The 19,768-nt window shown below is 39.7% G+C and overlaps 1 protein-coding gene across 6 annotated transcripts in view; it reads left to right on the top strand.

The window, feature by feature from the left end:
• The window catches only part of poc1bl (POC1 centriolar protein homolog B (Chlamydomonas), like), a 35,849-nt gene extending 21,654 nt beyond the window's left edge, over positions 1-14,195 (top strand). For all 6 annotated transcript variants that reach the window (XM_043689964.1, XM_043689963.1, XM_043689961.1 and 3 more), the window contains 5 exons: positions 3,829-4,005; positions 5,220-5,351; positions 6,071-6,181; positions 7,734-7,886; positions 13,384-14,195. In XM_043689964.1, the coding sequence (XP_043545899.1) occupies positions 3,829-4,005; positions 5,220-5,351; positions 6,071-6,181; positions 7,734-7,886; positions 13,384-13,512 (702 nt within the window). In that variant the 3' untranslated portion in view covers positions 13,513-14,195. The remainder of the gene's footprint in view (positions 1-3,828; positions 4,006-5,219; positions 5,352-6,070; positions 6,182-7,733; positions 7,887-13,383) is intronic.
• The last annotated feature ends 5,573 nt before the right edge of the window (positions 14,196-19,768 follow it).

Here is a 19,768-nt window from a genome sequence, read left to right as displayed (position 1 = left end):
CTCCATTCACCATGGCTACTATTTCAAATTAATGAGTAACCTTGATGCCCATGTAGCTTGCTTTCCGTGAGTCTATTTATGAATGTTTTGGTTGCCATTCTGGACCTGAACCCCTTTTTCCTTTCCTCTCCTTTTTGTCCCTTTACTGCTTTCGACACCTGTCTCCTTCCCTTTCTCCCCACTCTAGTAATCTAACCTCATTCTTTGCTACTCAATGTCTTTTTAATTGTAAAGCTGCTATCTCTGGCATAATTTCCTTTTTTAATAATCCACTAGCCTCTATTTTGTCATGTTAGAAAGCCTGCGTACCCATTTATCACTGCCTCCTAGAGAGCTGTAACCTTAATTGTCTCATCCTTGCTTTTCCTGACCTGTGATCCTGCTAGAGGATAACCTTACCAATCCTGCTTTCCAGCCCTCTCCTCTATCCACTACTGCCCTCCACATCTCCCTTTAAAAGGACATTGGCTTGCAAATAAAACATTTCCCATCCATGAGCTTATTCTGGGTATGCACAATGTTTCCACAACAAATGATGATTCTTCCAACCTGTTGCCACTGGGCACTTTATTTTGGGATTGTCTGATCCTAGATATCAAAGAAATGCATAGTACAGTATCTGCCAAGATTGGAGTGGGGTGACAGGGCGTGCAAGAGACACCAGCCTTTTATGATACCAGCTGTTGCAGTCTACCTGGTGAATTGGAAGGGCCAGCCTTTTGATGCATGTCAGCAGTTGGGTGAATTTGGTAGTTGGGTTGTCAGAGAGATTGGATTGTGGGGATTTGCTGATTTGGCTCAGCTAGGCTGGGCAGGATTATTGAGTTGGGGGAGGGTATGGTTGATTTGTAGTGGGGTGTGGGTGGTGTTGATTGCGGTAATGTGGAGTTATCCAGGTTTTCAATCAAGTTTTCATCTGTCAAACATTGCCTGGGTAATTATCCACATGAGTACCACTGATCTCTCTCCCAATTTGCCAGATGGCACTCCAGTCAGATGGTCCTGGGTGCTTCACAGTTTCACAAACAATTCTCAATGGTCCACACATCTGGACTTCTGCAGTCATAATCTGGAGATGCCGGTGTTGGACTGGGATGTACAAAGTTAAAAATCACTACGTTAAAAATCGTTATAACCTGGTGTTGTGTGATATTTTTTAACTTTTGGACTTCTGCAGGATACCTCTGTTCATCTCCCATAGTATATCCAATCTCTAATGGCGCGGAAACCTGAACATTTTGGTCATTGGCACATTATATACACATTGGTATTATGGTATTGATGAAGACGTGGCAGAAGGGTATTAACACTCAAACTGTCATGCTGACTGTTATTTCTGGAACACTTTCTCATCCTGTGCACTGAACAACTTCCTTCCCTGCTGATTTTGACTCCCACCTCCATTCTTGTTCTCTTTCTGCTGTATTTAACTGCCCTCAGTCCTCCTAACTCTGTCCTTCTGGGTAAAAGTTTACATGTATGTATATGTCAACATCCCCTGAAGATTGTCATCTCATGTGACCTTGTTACTCCTCTGGCTATGGTAACTTCTTTTGTATTCATCTTCTGTCTCCCAAACATACTGTTCAAACTTCATCCAGGAATAAAATCATAGCTTGTACTGGTGTTATCACAGATTGCAAGCATCAGGCTTGTGGTGGTTCTTTTGTAATGGCTATCCATTTGTTCCCTACACGCTTGCGATTTTTTTCATTTTCCAAGTCTGCCATGTCTTCATCAATACCATGGTACCAATGTGTATATAATGTGACAACGACCAAAATTTTCAGGTCTCCGTGGCACGGTGGCTCAGTGATTATCACTGCTGCCTCACAGCGCCAGGGACTCAGGTTTGAATCCTGCTTTGGGCGACTGTGTGGAGTTTGCACGTTCTCCCTGTGTCTGTCTGGGTTTCCTCCGGGTGCTCTGGCTTCCTCCCATAGTCCAAAGATGTACAGGCTAGGTGAATTGGCCATGCTAAATTGCCCATGGTGTTAGGTGCATTACTCAGGGGTAAATGTAGGGGAATGGGTCTGGGTGGATTGCACTTCGGAGGGTCAATGTGGACTTGTTGGGCTGAAGGGCCTGTTTCCATACTGTAGGAAATCTAATCTAAGTACGTACACAATTCCTTTGGAATGTTGTTATTAAATTTGCTTGCAGAACTCTGTCAATTTCTGTTTTTCTTACAATTCAACTTCGCGTTTACAATCCAACTTAATCTCTTCCATCTCACCACTGGCAGTGAGTGTGAGGAGCTTATGGCTTTTTTCATTAGAAAGCTGAAAATAATCTGGTTAGCTTCTCCTGCTGCTTCAATGCCTTCCACTTACCCTTAAGGACAAACTTGCCCAAATATTCTTAGCTGCCTTAGCCCTGAACTTCATTTTCTTTAGATTCCATTCCATTTTCTGCAAGACCCTTTTCAACTTTCCATTAGACCCAATTCCTGTTCTGTTCAAATAACAACCAAATCTCTTAACTACTCAGTTTCCCTTACGTTGTCTCAGGTTGGTTCATTTTATTTTATGGTTCCCCTTCCTCTGGGACTGACACATCTCCCTCAAATCTTCTATTCCCATCTTGCTGAAAGTAAACCTACTCTTCCCTGTACTGTACCTGCAAATTGACACTTATTTCCAACCTCTCTTCCCTCTCCTTGAACGTGTTGTTACATGCCAAATCTGTGCATGTACTTTCCACAACTCCAATCAGGTCTCCAACTATCCACATTACAGAAACAATCCTCCCTGAAGACTGTGATTGTGATAACTACCTCACCCATCTGCATCTGTCTGCAATTTGCATAATAATTGGCTGCACTGTCCTTCTCCAAAGCCTCTCTTTCACCTTCAAAGTTGTGGAACTGCCTTGATATGGTTCTATTCTTATCTGTCTTACCATAGGCAGACAATCACCTGGAATAAATTGTCTTTTTTTAAAAATTATTCCTTTATGGAATAAGTGTGTCGCTGGCTAGGCCAGCATTTATCACTCATCCCTAATTGCCCAGAAGGCAGTTAAGAATCAATCACATTGTTATGAAGTTTGGAGTTACGTGTAGGCCAGACCTGTAAGGATGGCAGGTTTCCTTCTCACCCTTCGGCCAGCTTTTTATTTTCCCTTTTTATTGAATACGTACCTCATCAGCTGGCATGGTAGGATTCAAACCCATGTCAGTAGAACATTGACTTGGGGTTCTGCATTACCAGTCCAGTGGCACTGTCACTGCACCCCTCCCAGTACCGAAAAGGGAAGGTGGCTGTTTTACCCTTGGAGTTTGCCAAATATCTATCTTTGGGCCCTTCCTTCTGATGTTGTTCAGCGATACATGAAAACATATTTTAGATATCAGAATATCACTGATTTACTGGTGTCGCTCTTATTTATGTCTTGGGCCATATTTCTGAGGATGTTGAGTGATTTGAAGTCCACACAGAGTTGGCAAACCTACAGAATCCATACCTTGTCAAACTTTCTCTTTTTTGACCCAGTCTTGTTTGCAGCCTCTGCATTACGTTTCAATTGGTAGCTGTACCTTCATTTAACCAGGTCTTCCTGAACCCTTCTTCCCTAACCCTGCAATATTTTTCTTCTTCCCCACCATCCATTGATTGTTTTCTTTTCTCTGATTAGATCTCTGTGGCAAGCCTTGGGATGCTTTTGAATGTTAAAGTTGATGCATAATTTTGTGTTAATAAAGAGATTTGATGTGCTGATAATGTCTCCTTTTATGCTATATAACTGTATGACTGTATTCGAAGCTGTTGTAGTAGTATTTTGTGGTGGACTCTCTTGTGTTAATTTGTTTTGAAATTACTTCAAAAGATATGGCAATGTAGAGGCACGTTGGAAATTGATCCCTGTTCACATGTAGGCCACGTTTTTCCAAAGCGTGCACCTTATGCACGGCCAAATTTCCTCCAGAACACTGTGCGAGCAGCTGAGGTGTGGATGGATGAATACAAAGTACACTTTTATTACCGGAATCCTCCAGCGAAAAAGGTACTGGGTGATGAGGTTTGTGTTTTGCATCTTTAACTTACAATAGAATCTGCTTTATCTGCCTTCACAGACATAGGAACAGAGGCAAGTGGAATATAGATAACAAAAACAATGTCTGTTCATTCACCAAGTAAGGTTGAGATTTTGTTCCAATACATTATACCTGTTAATCGTAGGTGAATAATGAAGGTTCCATTATATTTAAGCAGATATAATTATCCTTGCTTTAAAATAGTAAAGTTGAATGTCAGATCTTACATAGTTTATGAGGATGTATTTATGAAGGTTTCTTAAGTTACAGAAATCATGACTTTGAAAATTACAATCATGTTTGACAGACTAATGGAAGGAGATAGTTCTTTCCAGTTCAATCCTTCATGGCCGCTGTAAAGAACAGGATGCTGAAGGCAGATTAGAATTACTTGTGTTTTTTGGCGGTTGGTAATATTTCCATGTTCAGTAATTTTGTTCTAAAATTGGCACCATTCAACTGAACTGCTGTTGAATTGATAACTCATCCATTTAGCTCAGTTGACATCAGGTTTGCTGTGCAGGGTGATGCCAATAGTGTGGGTTCAATTCCTGCATCAGATAAGGTTACCATAAAGGACTATACTTCTCAAACTCTCACTTTGTCTGAGGTGTTGTGACCCTCAGGGTAAGCTGTGACCAGCTGTGACTGAATGAGAGAACAGCCCTATGGTCTGGTAAGACTATGGCAATTATACCTTTACCTAATCTATGTGCTATGCAACCAGGAATGTGACACTGAATTAGTTCTTGATTTATTGTGGGGTTGTACAGCAGGATGGCTGAGGAGCCTCATGCTTAGAGGATGAATTTGGACAATATCTGCATCTAGCCACAGCGTTGCACCCTTAATACTTTGAACTGGTTGAACAAGTTAAAGAATCATACATAGTCACAATCGTAGTGGCAGAAACGAGGGAATGATTTGGATCAGGTTCGAAAACTGTGAGGTTATTTCAGACCAGTCAACCTTGTAAAGTTCTCTTTGCTCCACCAAAATTTAAAAATGCTTTCTAATCTGGCAGACATACCACTAAGTACAACTTTATCACCCAACATTCCAGACTCCTTCATCATTTATCCTTGGGTGTAACCGCTGAGTGTTTGAATGCTGAGTGAAGCAGAAGTAAACAATCAGGCTGAGATTATGAATGGCTCACTATAAAGGGTTTCGTTTATTCCAGGAAAAGTATGGAGATATTTCTGAAAGAAAGCTACTCCGAGATCGTTTACAGTGCAACAATTTCAGCTGGTATTTGAAGAACGTATACCCCGAATTGCATGTACCTGAGGATCGTCCTAATTGGCATGGAGCAGTAAGCAGATGTGTCAATTCTCTCTCTGTCCCCTCACAATCCCCCCCACCCCACTCCAAAAACACAGTTACTGCATTATTTGAAGAGAAAATTAACTTTCTCAGCTGAAGGGCAGTTTCTACTTCTTGGAAACAAACGTTTTAAGTGATCCATAAAAATGGACTGAGTACAGCTCACTCACCGATCTAATGCAAGCATGATGCGCTGACTCACCTGTCTTGCTGTAAAAGGAGGAGTTTTAGTTTTAAAAATATCAGGAACTTGGCGAAGAGCATAAAACTTAACTTGGAAACAATTTGAGTGATGCACATACTCACTCGCGTACCTCACTCACTCGCATACTTCACTGACAGACTTACTTACTTGTTCTTTCCCTGCACTCTTTAGTATTCTTTATTTCGAGCAACTCCTTAACTTCTCAGTCTGAACCAAACTGTTTACAACATGGTGTCTTGTTTGGTTCCTACATTGAACTTTCAATCTATATCCTCACCATCCCAAAGTTCTCCAACTTCCACCTCTGTTACAAAGCATTGCATCATTGTAAAATGTCAATGCTGCACCAGCTTTAGTTTTATATTGTTGAAAGGACATCTGATTTAAAACTTTTAATATTTACTGTGCTGTATCATTGGATTGCTACCATCCACTTACAATCAAATCTGTAAATGGATCTAATGTTTCTTTTACTGGATTGTTTTTAATACTATTTTTTCCAGATTCGCAGTGTTGGAATTCCTTCTGAATGTCTGGATTACAATGCACCAGAACATAGTCCTGTTGGAGCACAGTTATCTTTGTTTGGTTGCCATGGTCAGGGAGGTAATCAGGTGAGTGCTCTAGTTTTTTGGGACTTTTTTTCAGTTTCGTTTGGTAGAGCAAACTATGTCGCGTACGTTTTAAATTGTTTAGTTTTGTGGCCTTTTAAAATAACGGTGATCCACAGTACAGGCAAACACAGGATGTAAAATAAAAATAAATGTTGCAGCTTTAATTTGAGATAATACTGGCAGTAATAGGGGACGTGATGCAACTTCAGTAAAAATGCGATTTGATAGTACTTTGGGAGAAATGAAGGAGTATTGATAAATTGATGAGCTGTAATCATGTTTTTAAAAGGCATGATCAATAAAAGTACTTTGCTACTTTGCACCATGAACCAATATCAATTACTTTTGCTGAGATGTCCTTTGCACCTATGGTTGGCTAGATTGCCTACAGGGAAAGCATTCCATTGAGCATATTGATCGAATTTAACTGTTACTGTGTAGAGTTTTGAATAGAGTAGCAATGTTCAATCATGAAAGCACTCTACAGTGCTTTTCTACAATTTTGGGGCAATGAGATCAAAGACTATATTTGGGACTCGATATAAGCTGGAGTTTCAAATTGATTAAGTTGGATTAATTCTTCAACTGATCCTAAAGACAAAATGCAACATTTTCTTTGATAACCTTGAATGATTGTACATTGCTATTTACATGGTTTGTTTTACCATCATGTTGAGCTAAAATATTACCTGAAAATCACTCTTTAGTTTGACAACAACTAAAGTTTGAGTGGGTAAGATTTCTATTGGTGAGATTAGCTCATGCAATGTCAGCTAGTTGACAGCTTTCCAAAGACCTACCGATGAAATTAATAACCACTGGAATCGAAGTATTACTATACATTAACTTGTCTAATCCCTGCTGGAATTTCTTATTTGCTGGAATACGATGTGTTCTGATATATATCCTAAAATTACTGGATTTTCCTTTTAATCTAATTTGCCATTTACTCTGCTTTCATGTCCTCCATAATGGCCCCCCATGATGTATGTAAAATTTAGTCATATTGCGGTTGCTGTTAGTTATGAGCACCTTCCCTCAGATCATTAATTAATCCTATCTGTCAAGTATGTCAAGTATGAAAGAGGGAGAACTTCAAACTAATTTTTAGGTTGATGTGACAGGAAAGTATCCTTTAGTAGCTATCTTTCAAGTGTGAAGTTGGCTGCTTTAAGGAAGTGTTTCAGAATCTTGTCAAGCTCCCTTTTGAACGTGCACATTGGAAATTTGACTGGGATCTTCAAATCGCTGTTCAAATGTGCCACGTTCCAACAAAGTTAATGGAGATTAACTGAGCGTTGTGAAATAGTCATGTATGTTTTACATGGTGATACTGTTCACTGCAGAATGATAGATATCATTAACCACTGTAAACCAAAGTTAAGTCTAAATGTTAAGAGCCTAGGTCAGATACTGCAATTTCAGTATTACATTTTTAATAATTCTACTGATTTATATAAAGGATTTCTGGTGAGTGTTATTTTACTAAAGCAATTGATTTTATTACTTTCAGAACACATTTGATACATAACATTTTCTTATTTAAAAACAGTATTTTGAATATACATCTAAAGGGGAAATTCGATTTAATTCTGTGACTGAACTGTGTGCAGAAGTGAATGATGGACAGAATTCCATTGGAATGAAATACTGCCCATTAGACGGCTCCCCTGTACCAGAGTCTATTACATGGGAATTTAAGCAGGTACGTAACTGAAACATGACTATAAAACAAAACAAGTCGAGAGGAAAATCATGTGCCCCTTTCTGTAATATTTCTCTAATCTATGTATCTCTATATGTCACTCTTATTGGTTGTATTTTTTGTTCTTTATGGTCCCCGCTGCCAGTTTGATTGAAAGAGAGCACATTTCTGCACATGTGCACATATGTAGGAGACAGCATAATTATTTTCTAATTTTTTATTTATTTGTTCATGAATTGTGAGATTTGCTGACAAGGCCAGCGTTTATTGTCCCATCCCTATTTGCTTCTGAGTAGCTTGTGGTAAAGCAATTTTGTGAACTCCTGCAGTCCAGGTCTAGGTGTATTTACAGTGCTGTTATGGAGAAAGGTCCAGAAGTTTGATATGGTGATATTGTTCCAACTTAAGATCCTATGGGACTTGGGTGCTTTAAGTCAGTGGTGTTCCTCTACAGTTGTAGTCCTTGTTCTTCTAGGTGTTGGTGGTCGCAGGTTTGGAAGGTACTCCAGAGGAGGCTTAACTATTTTGCTATTGCTGTTGTGGATCTTCTAGTTGGTACATATTTCTGCCACTGTGCGCAAGTGGGGTAAATGAATATTTAAGGTGGTCGATGGATGCCAGTTAAATGGGTTGCTTTGTCCTTAATGGTATTCAGCTTCTATAGTGTTGTTGAAGCTGCCATTGTTCAGGCAAGTGGTGAGTATTCTAATACACTCCTGGCCTTGCATTTTGAATATGGTTGATAGGTTTTGGAAAGTTAAAAAGGAATTACTTGTCCCAGATTTCTCAGCCTCTAACCTGCTTGTTTAACATGGCTGATCCAGTTAAAGTTCTGGTCAATGGGAATCCCTCAGATGTTGGTGAATCTAACGATAGTAAAGCTATTAAATGTTAATGGTACTGGTTAAGCTCTCTTCTGTTCTTAAAGATAGTTATTGCTTGCCACTTGGGCTGGTTGGTGACATCTCACAAGCCCTGGGATGTTTCTTAGTTCCTGTTCCTAGTTGGCAGACTGCTTTATTATTGAAAAAATTGCAAACAGTACTGAATACTCTGTGCAATTATTGAAAGACACTTCGGCTTCGAACCTTACAATGGAAGACAAGTCATTGATGAAGATGGTTAGAACCCACACACTGCTCTGAGATGCTCCTGCAGCTATGTTCAGCCGCAGGATGTTGGGCCAGCATTTACAGTTCCTTTGAAAGGTGGTGATCAACATTCCCTCTAAGCTGTGCACATGTGCAGCTAAGTGAGGTTCCATGCCTGGTGATAGATGTCTGCTCACCAATTGTGGCATTGACATGCTGTTCTGGAGTTGTGATGAACTGCCTTCTTAAATTTCTGAAGTCCATTTGGTGTAGTTACACCCACAAAGCCATGAGGGAGGGGGTTGCAGGGTTTTAACCCAGTGATACTGAAGAAATGGTGATATATTTTCACATGTGAATGCTTACTGGCTGAAAATGGAATCTTCTACCTGGTGATGATCCCATGTATCTGTTAGCCTTGGCTTTCCATGTGGTAGTGGCTGTGGGTTTGGAAGGTGCTTTCCAAGGACTGTTGGTGAAATTCTGCAGTGCCTCTTGTAGATAGTCCACTCTGATGCTACTGAGTATCAATGTTGGAGGGCCTGAATGTTTGTGGATGTGGTGTCACTCAAGAAAACTGCTTTCCCCTGATGGTGTCAGGCTTATGTATTATTGGAAATGCAATTATCCAGGAAAATGGGAAGTATTCCATCACACTCCTGACTTGTGCCTTATAGATTGTATACAGGCTTTCGGGAGTGAGGAGATGAGTTACTTGCTGCAGTATTCCTAGCATCTGATATGTTTTTGTAGCCAGTACTTATTTGGCTAGTCCCATTGAGTTTCTGCTCAATGGTAGTATGCTTGATGTTAATTATGGGGATTGAGTGATTGGTGATACTATTGATTGCAAAGGGGCAATGGTTAGATTGTCTGTTGTTGGAGATAGTCAGTCATTACCTGTCACTTGTGTAGCACAAATGTTACTCTCACTTGTCAGACCAAACCTGGTTATTATCCAGCACTTGCATTTGGACATTGACTGTTTCAGTATATGAGGAGTCATGAATGTGCTGAACATTGTGCAGTCATCACCTAACATCCCCACTTCTGATCTTATGACGGAGGGATGGTCATTGATGAAGCAGCTGAAGATGGTTGGGCCTAGGACACTACCCTGAGGTGCTTCTGCAGAGATGTCCTGTAGCTGAAATGACTGACCTCCAACAATGACAACCACCTTCCTTTGAGCCAGTAATGGCTCCAACCAGTGAGAGTTTGCACACTGATATGCATTGATTCTAGCTTTGCTAGAAATCCTTGGTGCTACACTTGGTTAAACGTAGCCTTGATATCAAAGGCAATGACTCTCAACACAAGGTTGGTGTGGACGTGTTGGGCCGAATGGCTTGTTTCTACACAGTAGGGATTCTATGATCTCTGGAATTGAACCAAGGTTGTAATGAGGTCAGGAGCTGAGTGGTCCTGGCGGTACCCAAACTGAGTGTCAGTTAGAAAGTTATTGCTCGGAATATCCTGCTTGATAGCACTGTTTAGGACACCTTCCATCACTTCAGATGGGTAGTAATTGACCGGGTTTGACTTGTCCTGCATTTTGATTACGGGAAGTACCTGTGTAATTTTCCACATGGTCACAGTTGGAAGTGCCACATGGTAACACTGGTAATGATATCTTCCTCACCTTGCTGTTGATTGAGAGTAGAGTAATGGAATGGTAATTGCTATAATTGGTTTATCCTGCTTTTTTTGCGGTCAGGACCTATTTGGGCTATTTCTCATAATATCATATAGTTACTGGTGTTGTAATTGTGCGGGAACACTTTGGCAATGTGCATGGTTAGCTGTGAAGAAGAAATTGTTTTCAATATACCAGTCAGGATGTTGGCAGGGTGTAGAGCTTTGATTGATCCAGTACCTTCAGCCATTTTATGATATCATGTGAAATGGATTGATATGACTTATGACTGGCATCCATGAATCTTGGGAATCAGAAGAGGAGGCTGACTGCAGATGGAATCACCAGACAAACAGACAAATCATGGGATGAAGTATTTTTCTTTCAGTCAGTTTATGAATTTCAAGATATAGTTCCATCCAGGAGGTCTTTGAATAATGTTATATTCCTGGAAGCTGAGTTGCAAGGCAACTTCGTACATGAACACACTTCAAAATACAATACAGATGTGGCACAAATTAGTTTGTCTTGCAAAGCGATTCAGTGAATCAGTTTATTGTGCTTTGTGAGTCAGAAAAAATGGCTTAACTAATGCCAGATTATTTGATCAATGAAAATTTTGTGTCTATGTTTCATTCATTTTCCCTAAAATTTGAGATGCTTTGCTTCAAGATGAAGATGAAGATGAATGAAGAACTGCATCTCTCTGTTAAGGCATTCCACCAAATCTGAAAGGCTATTTGTGAAAGTTGGCCAAGAATGTTTGGCTATGTTTTGAAAAAATCTTTGTCCTACTTTTGGATGGCATTCAAACATAATGTAAGCTTTCAAAATTCTTGTGCAAAAATATGGGGCTGTAGAGGTGAAACAGGAAGGACAAACTTACATTTATTTTGTACATTATCCACATATCTCTCCTCACCTTGGTGGAAGTGCAATGACTTATGTATGCAGATATTTAAATAGTATTGGAAACAATGGCTTTTTATTATTGGTTGAGAAAGGAGTACTGGTCAGTTCATCAGAAGAATTGCTTGCTGTTTTTCATTGTTTTGAGGTACCTTCCTGTTCTACTTAGTTTGAATCGCTTATCCATTATAATCAGAGTCTAATCCCTCTCCTATTTTGAATACATTAATCATATCTTCTCAAGCCATTGCTATTTCAGCTTCCTAAGCTCCAGCAAGAACCTTAGTGCAGTTAAGCTACATATACAAGAACCTGAGTAAGGCATTCAACTCACAAGGCTGTTGAATTATTTATGATGATAGAAATTACAGAATATTGGTTTCGGAATTCTGTCTGCTCATTTAATACCAGGACTTGCATGGATGGAAACAGTTTTTACAAAAAAAACTGAAAGATGAAGTTAAAAGGCTTCATCGATTGCCTGACCCATAAATGTTGGCTGAGTTTTATGAAACTCACACAGATTAGACCAAATATAGGCTAAACTGAAATTAACATTTTCTCTGAGGACAATTAAATTGGTCAGTCACCCTCCATGGGGAGCATGAGAAGGTCAACATCTCCTATTTGATTTGCACTATATGGGAATGTTTGCATATTGGACCTGAAACATCTGTTATTGCCTACCTCCATAGGCGTGGAATGTACAAACAGCTAATATTTTGACGAGCTTTTTTGACAGATCAAGAGAAATGAGATTCGGAATGGACAACTGATCTCTCTTCCTCCAATAAGAAAAGTGCCTGTTTGACAGCACTGATTGAAAGGAAGATCAGAAAACTAAGACCTCTTTAAAAAAAAAGTAAAATTCACTAATACTGACTGCATCTAAAAAAACCAACTAACCAACCTTAAGTCTCAGATTGAAATCTTGATTCTTGAGGACATTCAAAGGATTCTGAACCAAACATATTCTTTATACATTCATTTGTATTCATCCCTATTCCTTTTCAAATTTGTACTTGAGTGTGTACGTGCCTGAGTGACTGCATGCAGGTGTATGCTTGTTCTTCTTTTTATTTTTCTTGGGGTTTGGCGGTAATAAATTTGCTCTCTCAAAAAACTTTGTTATACCAACTGAAGAGGCTGAAAAGAGGGAAGATGGTTCACCCTTTCTCACTGAACACTTTGTTCAGTTTAGTCTATAGAACAACAACTAGTGGAAAAGCTGTAGAGGAACAAGCCTGTAGGGAAATTACAGAAAAATATCAGCATCATAGAGTAATTATAAAGTGGGGCTTCAATTACCCAAATGTGGTTTTGGAAATTTCAGTTGATCAAACAATGACTCCTTACGTAATGAGTCTTAATTTAACTACTTTGCGTGGGGGAAAAAGTGTTTCTCTGATTTCCCTTCTGAATACCGTTGCTCTCATTTTAAGCTTGAATCCTCCTGTTTTGGATCGCCCCACCAGAGGAACAGGTTTCTCCTCCTATTAAATACTTGCATCACTTTCAATAACTCCATTAGGACATCTCTCAATCAACTCATCATTTTCTTCTGAATTTGTTCTAAGATCCATATTCTACCTGTGGCCTGGCCTGCATAGAAAATGACAATGTTTCGTGATATATTAATACATATCACATATTAACACCTTACTTGTCTTCAGATTTTTGACGTACACTAATGGAGTTTTACTTTGTGCTTCTCCTTAACTGGCAGAATTTCATATTGATGTTGGTAGAACTGGAAAAGTGTTTAGTTCCAGCCTTAATGTCCCATGGTAAAGCTGAACAATGTTGGTATGGTAAAACTTGTATGTATATTATGTGTAATAACTGCATTGTTTATTTACAGAACGGAATGATTTTCCATCCAAAATCGAACAAGTGCATTACTTCCTATTATACAGCTGAAGGACGGATGGATGTTGAAATGAGAATTTGCAATTCACAGGACAATAATCAAATCTGGCATTTTGAATAGGGCTATTCACAATTTTCCAGAGTAAACAGTAATGCTTTGACTTAAGTAATTGTCAAAGAGAAATCAATGCTAAGTGAAGTTAAAATTTAATGCATTGAAGCAAAGTGCAATTTGTATCACCATGGTGCCTAAAACATTGATGGAAAGCATCAAGGGGTGGGTGAGGTGGAGGGGATAGCTTGAGTGAATGTAGATTTTTGTCCATTTTTGAATGCCAGACATTATGAGGTCTTTGTTCATGATGATTTATTCATGGCTCTCTGTCTGGATATTTGGTTTCTTTGCCCTTCCTTGATCACTGTATCAGATAACTAAAACTAATCAAACTGCTTTTTGGACTTGAATGGGTCCCTGTTGCTTTGTGATTTGTACAATCTTGCATAGTTTACTTTTCTGTTATTTTTAAAAGGGAAAAAAGATTGCAGGCTTCAATCGAGACAAAATGAAACAATTCATGGTTTCAGAATGTGAGGAGAAATTTTAGATGTAAAATTTTTGCTTGTGAAATGCAGTTTAAAACAAATGCTATTTTAAAATAGAAACTGTATAAGGGATAAATGATTGTTAAAGCGCTTATAATGCAGGAACAAAGGGATGGAAAACTTGTGTGGATATAAGAAATGCATGAAATAAACTACTGTCTTTTTAGAATTATATATAAATAAATTATTATTTTTTTAAAATTTGTTTTTGTGCTGAATACCAAAGCAAAATGCCATGGATGCTGCAAATCTGTTTTCATGCACAGATGTTGGCATACCTGCTGAGTATTTTGAGCATTTTCTCTTCCTGTTTTAAAGAATGAAATAGGTTTTTATTGATACATTTATATCGTGTTGAATTATTTAATTTAAGGGCTAATTTCAATCTAAAGTCTAGTCTGTCCTTCAATTTAGCAATTAACTAAAGATTGTACTATTGATTGGGTGCAGCTTTAAAACAAGAATTTACAGGTACTGTACAGCACTGAAGCTAGTTAATTAGACAACTGGTTTTATCCAGTTCCAGAAGTTTCAGAGTTAGGGGCTATGAAAAGAGGGTTCCTTCAGGGCTGCCTTGCCTGTACTGGAATGCTACTTCATTGCAGCAGAGTGTAACTGGAGTTTGATGAAACATGGAGTTCGGTGAAAGGAGGCGTGGGGGGGGGGGGGGGCGGTGTTGGTCAGTCCATCTTTTTTAATCATTGCTGAGTACTTTTTCTCTTTAATATCCAAATCGGGTCTTTAGTGAATTTGGGACATCAGAGGAAAGAGGAGCCAGCTGGGGTGGATGCAGGGACTGAGCAGGAAGTAAAAAATTGAGGTTGAGGCTCCAGGCCTACTCACTTAGCTGTGCAATCCCGGAAAGAGAGAGAGAGCGGAACCAATGAGGGAGGACACTTAGGGATCAGAAACAGTGCAGGGAGAAAAAGTGACATTACAGGAAAAGCTGTAAGCCACTGTAGCTGCAAATTTCAATACTTACCTTTAATCCGAAAGGAATTTAAAATAAGTTTGAGAAATATTTTAGATTAAAAAATTAAAGACTGGTAGGAAATGTAAATATACAATAAAAACTAAAAATTAACTTAAGATATGCAGGGCCAGGTGATGTGTTGTACCTGCATGATGTGTGAGCTGGTGGACCTCATTGTGGTTCAGAGTGACCACATCTGTAACAAGTGTTGGTTGCTAAAGGATATGAGATCAGAAGTGATGAGCTGGAAGTCTGTGGCACTTCAGGGAGGGGGATAATTACCTGGATGCTGTATTTCAGGACCAGCCATACCGTGTAGGTAAGTACTTCAAATTTGGCCGAAGATCAGGGACAGGAGGATGTGACTGTAAGTGAGGCAGATCAAGAGATTCTGAATTTAGCATTGGAGGAGCCTCAGATCTTGACCTTGAGCAACAGATATGAGTACTTTTTTTTAATTCACTCATGGGATGTTGGTGTGGCTAGAACAGCTAGCATTTATTTCCTGTCCCTAGTTGCCCTAGAGAAGGTGGTGGTGAACTGAAGGCCATTGTGGGTTTACCTAAAGTATATTGGACTGCTGCAATTCAAGAGGCAGTTCATCACCACCATCTCAAGACCATCTGGAAAGGGCAATAAATACTGGCCAATCAGAGATTTCTCATCCAATGAAGGAATAATAGAAAGTACCTCATGTTGGACATGTTCAAGAACTGAGGTTCCTGCAATGCTAAATTCAGCATCCGGCTACCTGCCTCACTTGTCACATTCTCCTGCCCCTCACCAGCAGTCAAATTTGCTACCTGTGTGTTTGAGGAAAAGGATGTGAGGGAGGATTGGCAAACTGACCATCACACTGTGATAAAGGAGGCCATTCTTGTGGGGGAAGAAGGAGAAAAACTGACTGTGGTAGAAGATTCCATGATGATGGATACAGAAAGTATCCTTTTGTAAGCATGATTAGAGAGTCCAGAATGATCTATTGCCTGAGTGGTGTCAAGGTAAGGGACATCTCTAACTGGCATGAAAGGATATTGTTGAGGGGAGGATCAACAAAATTGGACCCACAAATCTAGGAAAGAGGTCCTGTTTTAGGAATATCAAAAATTAAGAACAAAATTAAGAAATAGGACTTCAAAGGTTGTAATCTCTGGAATATTACCTGAACCATGTGCAAATAGGCGTAGAGGTAAGAAAATTAGGTAAGTGACTGCATGGCTAAAAGAAGGGTTCCAACTCGTGGGGCTGTGGTGTCGATATTAGAACAGGAAGAAACTGTACCATTGGGATGGGCTCGACCTGAACCAATCTGGGACCAATGTCCAAGTGGAAAAGCTAAATTGGGTGGTCACAGGGACTTTAAATTAGTAAATGGTGAGGAGGGCTTTGGCGAAATCAGTGTAGTTTCAAATTTAAGTAACATGACAGGGTAAAGCAGTCAGGAATCCTACTTCAAACACAGTAGGGAATGACAAAACAATAAAAAGTGTATTGATTCAACTGAAAGAAATAGTAAATCTATGAATAAAGCATCAGTGCTGAGGGCCGGGTTACAGAGTTTGGCCTGAATGTATGAATGCGTGGAATGTAAGGAGTAAATTGAGTAAGGTGCAGGCATAAATTTAAATCGGAGGCTATGATATAATAACCATAACTGAGACACAGCTGCAAAACACTTGGGAATGGGAACTAAATAAGTCAGTTCATAGATTTTACAGGATGAACCAGGAAATTGGCAAAGTGGTTTGACTAGCCTTACTGATTAGAAACAAAATTACTTCAATGGTGAGGAAGGACATAATGAGGGCAAAACATTCAGTGAAGACTGTATGGGTGGAACTGAGGAACATTAAAGATCTAAACCTGTAATCAGTGTTGTATACAGAACCCCCAATAGCAGCTCTGAAGTGCTAGATTGTATAAATACAGAAATTAAACAAGTGTATAGCAAAGCCAAAGGGGTATTAATGAGGGATTTTAACTTTAAATGATTGGGAGAGGCAGAAAAGCACCCTTTCTGAAAGATAGTAAATTTCTGGAGTGTGTCCGGGATCGTTTCCTGCAGCAGTAAATCCTGGATGTAACAAGGGACAAGCAATATTGGATTTTGTAATGAGCCAGATTCAATTAGTCACCTAATTGTGTATGAACATTTATCAAATAGTGATCATAACATGACCGAGTTCAATGTCTCGTTTGAAAGTGAAAAGTATGGATCAGTTATTAGAGATTTAGATTTGCGTAAGGTCAACTTTAATGAGATGACTGTTCACAATAAATTGGGAAAATTTGCTTATGGACAAATCAACTGAAGAGCAGTGGAGGATGTTTCAAGAAACATTTGTCACAACACAAGACCAGTTTACACCACTGAGAGAAAAAGGCACCACCTTCCAGAAAAAAAAACAAAGTGAGAGAAGTGATAGCATAAAACCAAATGAAAAGGCTTGCAAAAAACAGATCCTGCTGAATGGAAAGGGGACCAGGACCAGCAAATGGGCACAAAGCAGCTTATAAGAGTTTATGAAAGGAAAATTGCTGGAGACATCAAAATCAATAAGAAGAAACTTTTTATAGTTGCATAAAGAGAAAGCAGGTGTTCAGGAGCAATATTGACCCACTAGAGATCGAAAGTGGGGATATTGTCAATGACTCGGAGGATATAATAGATATGTTGAATAATTACTTTGCTTAAGTACTTACAGTAGAAAAGCAGAATAGCTTGCCAGAAGTTCTAAGGATATTAACAGTGGAACAGGGACTGAATAAAATTAACATAAGTAAAACACCAGTGATATGAAAATTAATCGAAATAAAAAGTGGCAAATTTCCAGAACTCGACAATTCACAACAGAGGGTGTTAAATGATGTAAAGGAGCAAATTTGTAGACTTCTTAACTATAACCTTCCAAAATTCCTCAGATACAGGAATCGTCCCTCTTGACTGTAAAATTGTACATGTCACTTAGTGTTTTTTTTTAAGGGTGAAAGAGGAAAACCAGGCAATTACAGACCAGTTAGCCTAACATCTGTGGGAAATTGTCGGAGTCTATAATCAAAAATGGGATAACTGAACACCTTGAAAATTTTCAGTTAATCAGGGAGAACCAACATGTCAGGTAGGTCATGCCTGAAATTCTTTGAGGAAGTGACTAAGTAAGTGGACAGGGGAGTGTCTTATGAATGTTTACATGGACTTCCAAATGAGAAAGTCTCACATCGAAGACTGTTAACTAAGCTAGACGTCCATGCAAATGAGGGCAAACTGCTGACATGGCTGGGAAATTGGTTGAATGGCAGGTGGCAGAACATACAGATAATGGATAGGTACTCAAATTGGCAGGGTGTGATCATAATGTCCCAAAAGGATCTGTGTTCTGCCTCAATTATTCACACTCATTATTAATGAATTGGATAATGGCATAGAAAGTACAAAGTTGTTGATAACACAAAGCTAGGTACACTATAGACAATGGAGATAGTCGATCAATATCCCTTTATAATTTTATGCTAAGTGAATGCTGAAAAACTGTGGCAGGTGGAGTTTATTGTAAGCAGGTGGCTGCAAGGATGGTGTAGGAGGGAGGGCTTCAGGTATTTGGACAAATAGACTGCATTCTGGGGAAGGTGGGGTCTGTACAAGCAGGACGGGTTGCACCTGAAACAGAAGGGCACCAATATCCTGGGAGGTAGGTTTGCTAGCACTCTTCGGGTGGGTTTAAACTAATTTGGCAGGGGGATGGGATCCAGACTTGTAGTCCAGCAAGTAGGCTAGCTGTTTGTCAGGATGTCGAAGAAGGTAGCACTGACAGGGAATACTTGCGGACACAGAGATGGGTTCAAGTGTGTATACTTCAACATAAGGAGTATCAGAAATAAGGTGGGTGAACTTAAGGCGTGGATCGGTACCTGGGACTGCGATGTTGTGGCCATCATGGAAACGTGGATAGAAGAGGGACAGGAATGGTTGTTGGAGGTTCCTGGTTACAGATGTTTCAGTAAGATTAGGGAGGATGGTAAAAAAGGAGGGGGGGGGGTGGCGTTGCTAATTAGAAATGGTATAACGGCTGCAGAAAGGCAGTTCGAGGGGATCTGCCTTTGGAGGTAGTATGAGCTGAAGTCAGAAATAGGAAAGGAGTGTTTACTCCTTAGGAAATAGGAAATTGGGTGTTTACTATAGGCCCCCCAATAGCAGCAGAGATGTGGGGAAACAGATTTTGCAAAGGTGCAGAAGCCACAGGGTAGTTGTCATGGGCGATTTCAACTTCCCAAATATGGATTGGAAGCTCTTTAGATCAAGTAGATTGGACGGGGTGGTGTTTGTGCAGTGTGTCCAGGAAGCTTTTCTAACTCAGTATGTAGATTGTCCGACCAGAGGGGAGGCCATATTGGATTTGGTACTTGGTAACGAACCGGGACAAGTGATGGGCTTGTTAGTGGGTGAACATTTTGGTGATGGTGACCACAATTCTGTGACTTTCACCTTGGTTATGGAGAGAGATAGGTGCGTGCAACAGGGCAGGTTTTACAATTGGGGGAAGGGTAAATAAGATGCTGCAAGACAGGATCTGAGGAGCATAAGTTGGGAGCACAGGCTGTCAGGGAAGGATGGCGTTGAAATGTGGAACTTTTTCAAGGAACAGATACGACGTGTCCTTGATATGTATGTACCTGTCAGGCAGGAAAGAGATGGTCATGTGAGGGAACCTTGGTTGATGAGGGAGGTTGAATGTCTTGTAAAGAGGAAGAAGGAGGCTTACATAAGGTTGAGGAAACTTCAGACAGAGCATTGGAGGAACAC

Source organism: Chiloscyllium plagiosum, chromosome 5, assembly GCF_004010195.1.
Source record: "Chiloscyllium plagiosum isolate BGI_BamShark_2017 chromosome 5, ASM401019v2, whole genome shotgun sequence".
NCBI lineage: Eukaryota > Metazoa > Chordata > Chondrichthyes > Orectolobiformes > Hemiscylliidae > Chiloscyllium > Chiloscyllium plagiosum.
Note: the sequence above shows the minus strand (reverse complement) of the source record. Positions and strands in the feature narration are given on the sequence as shown.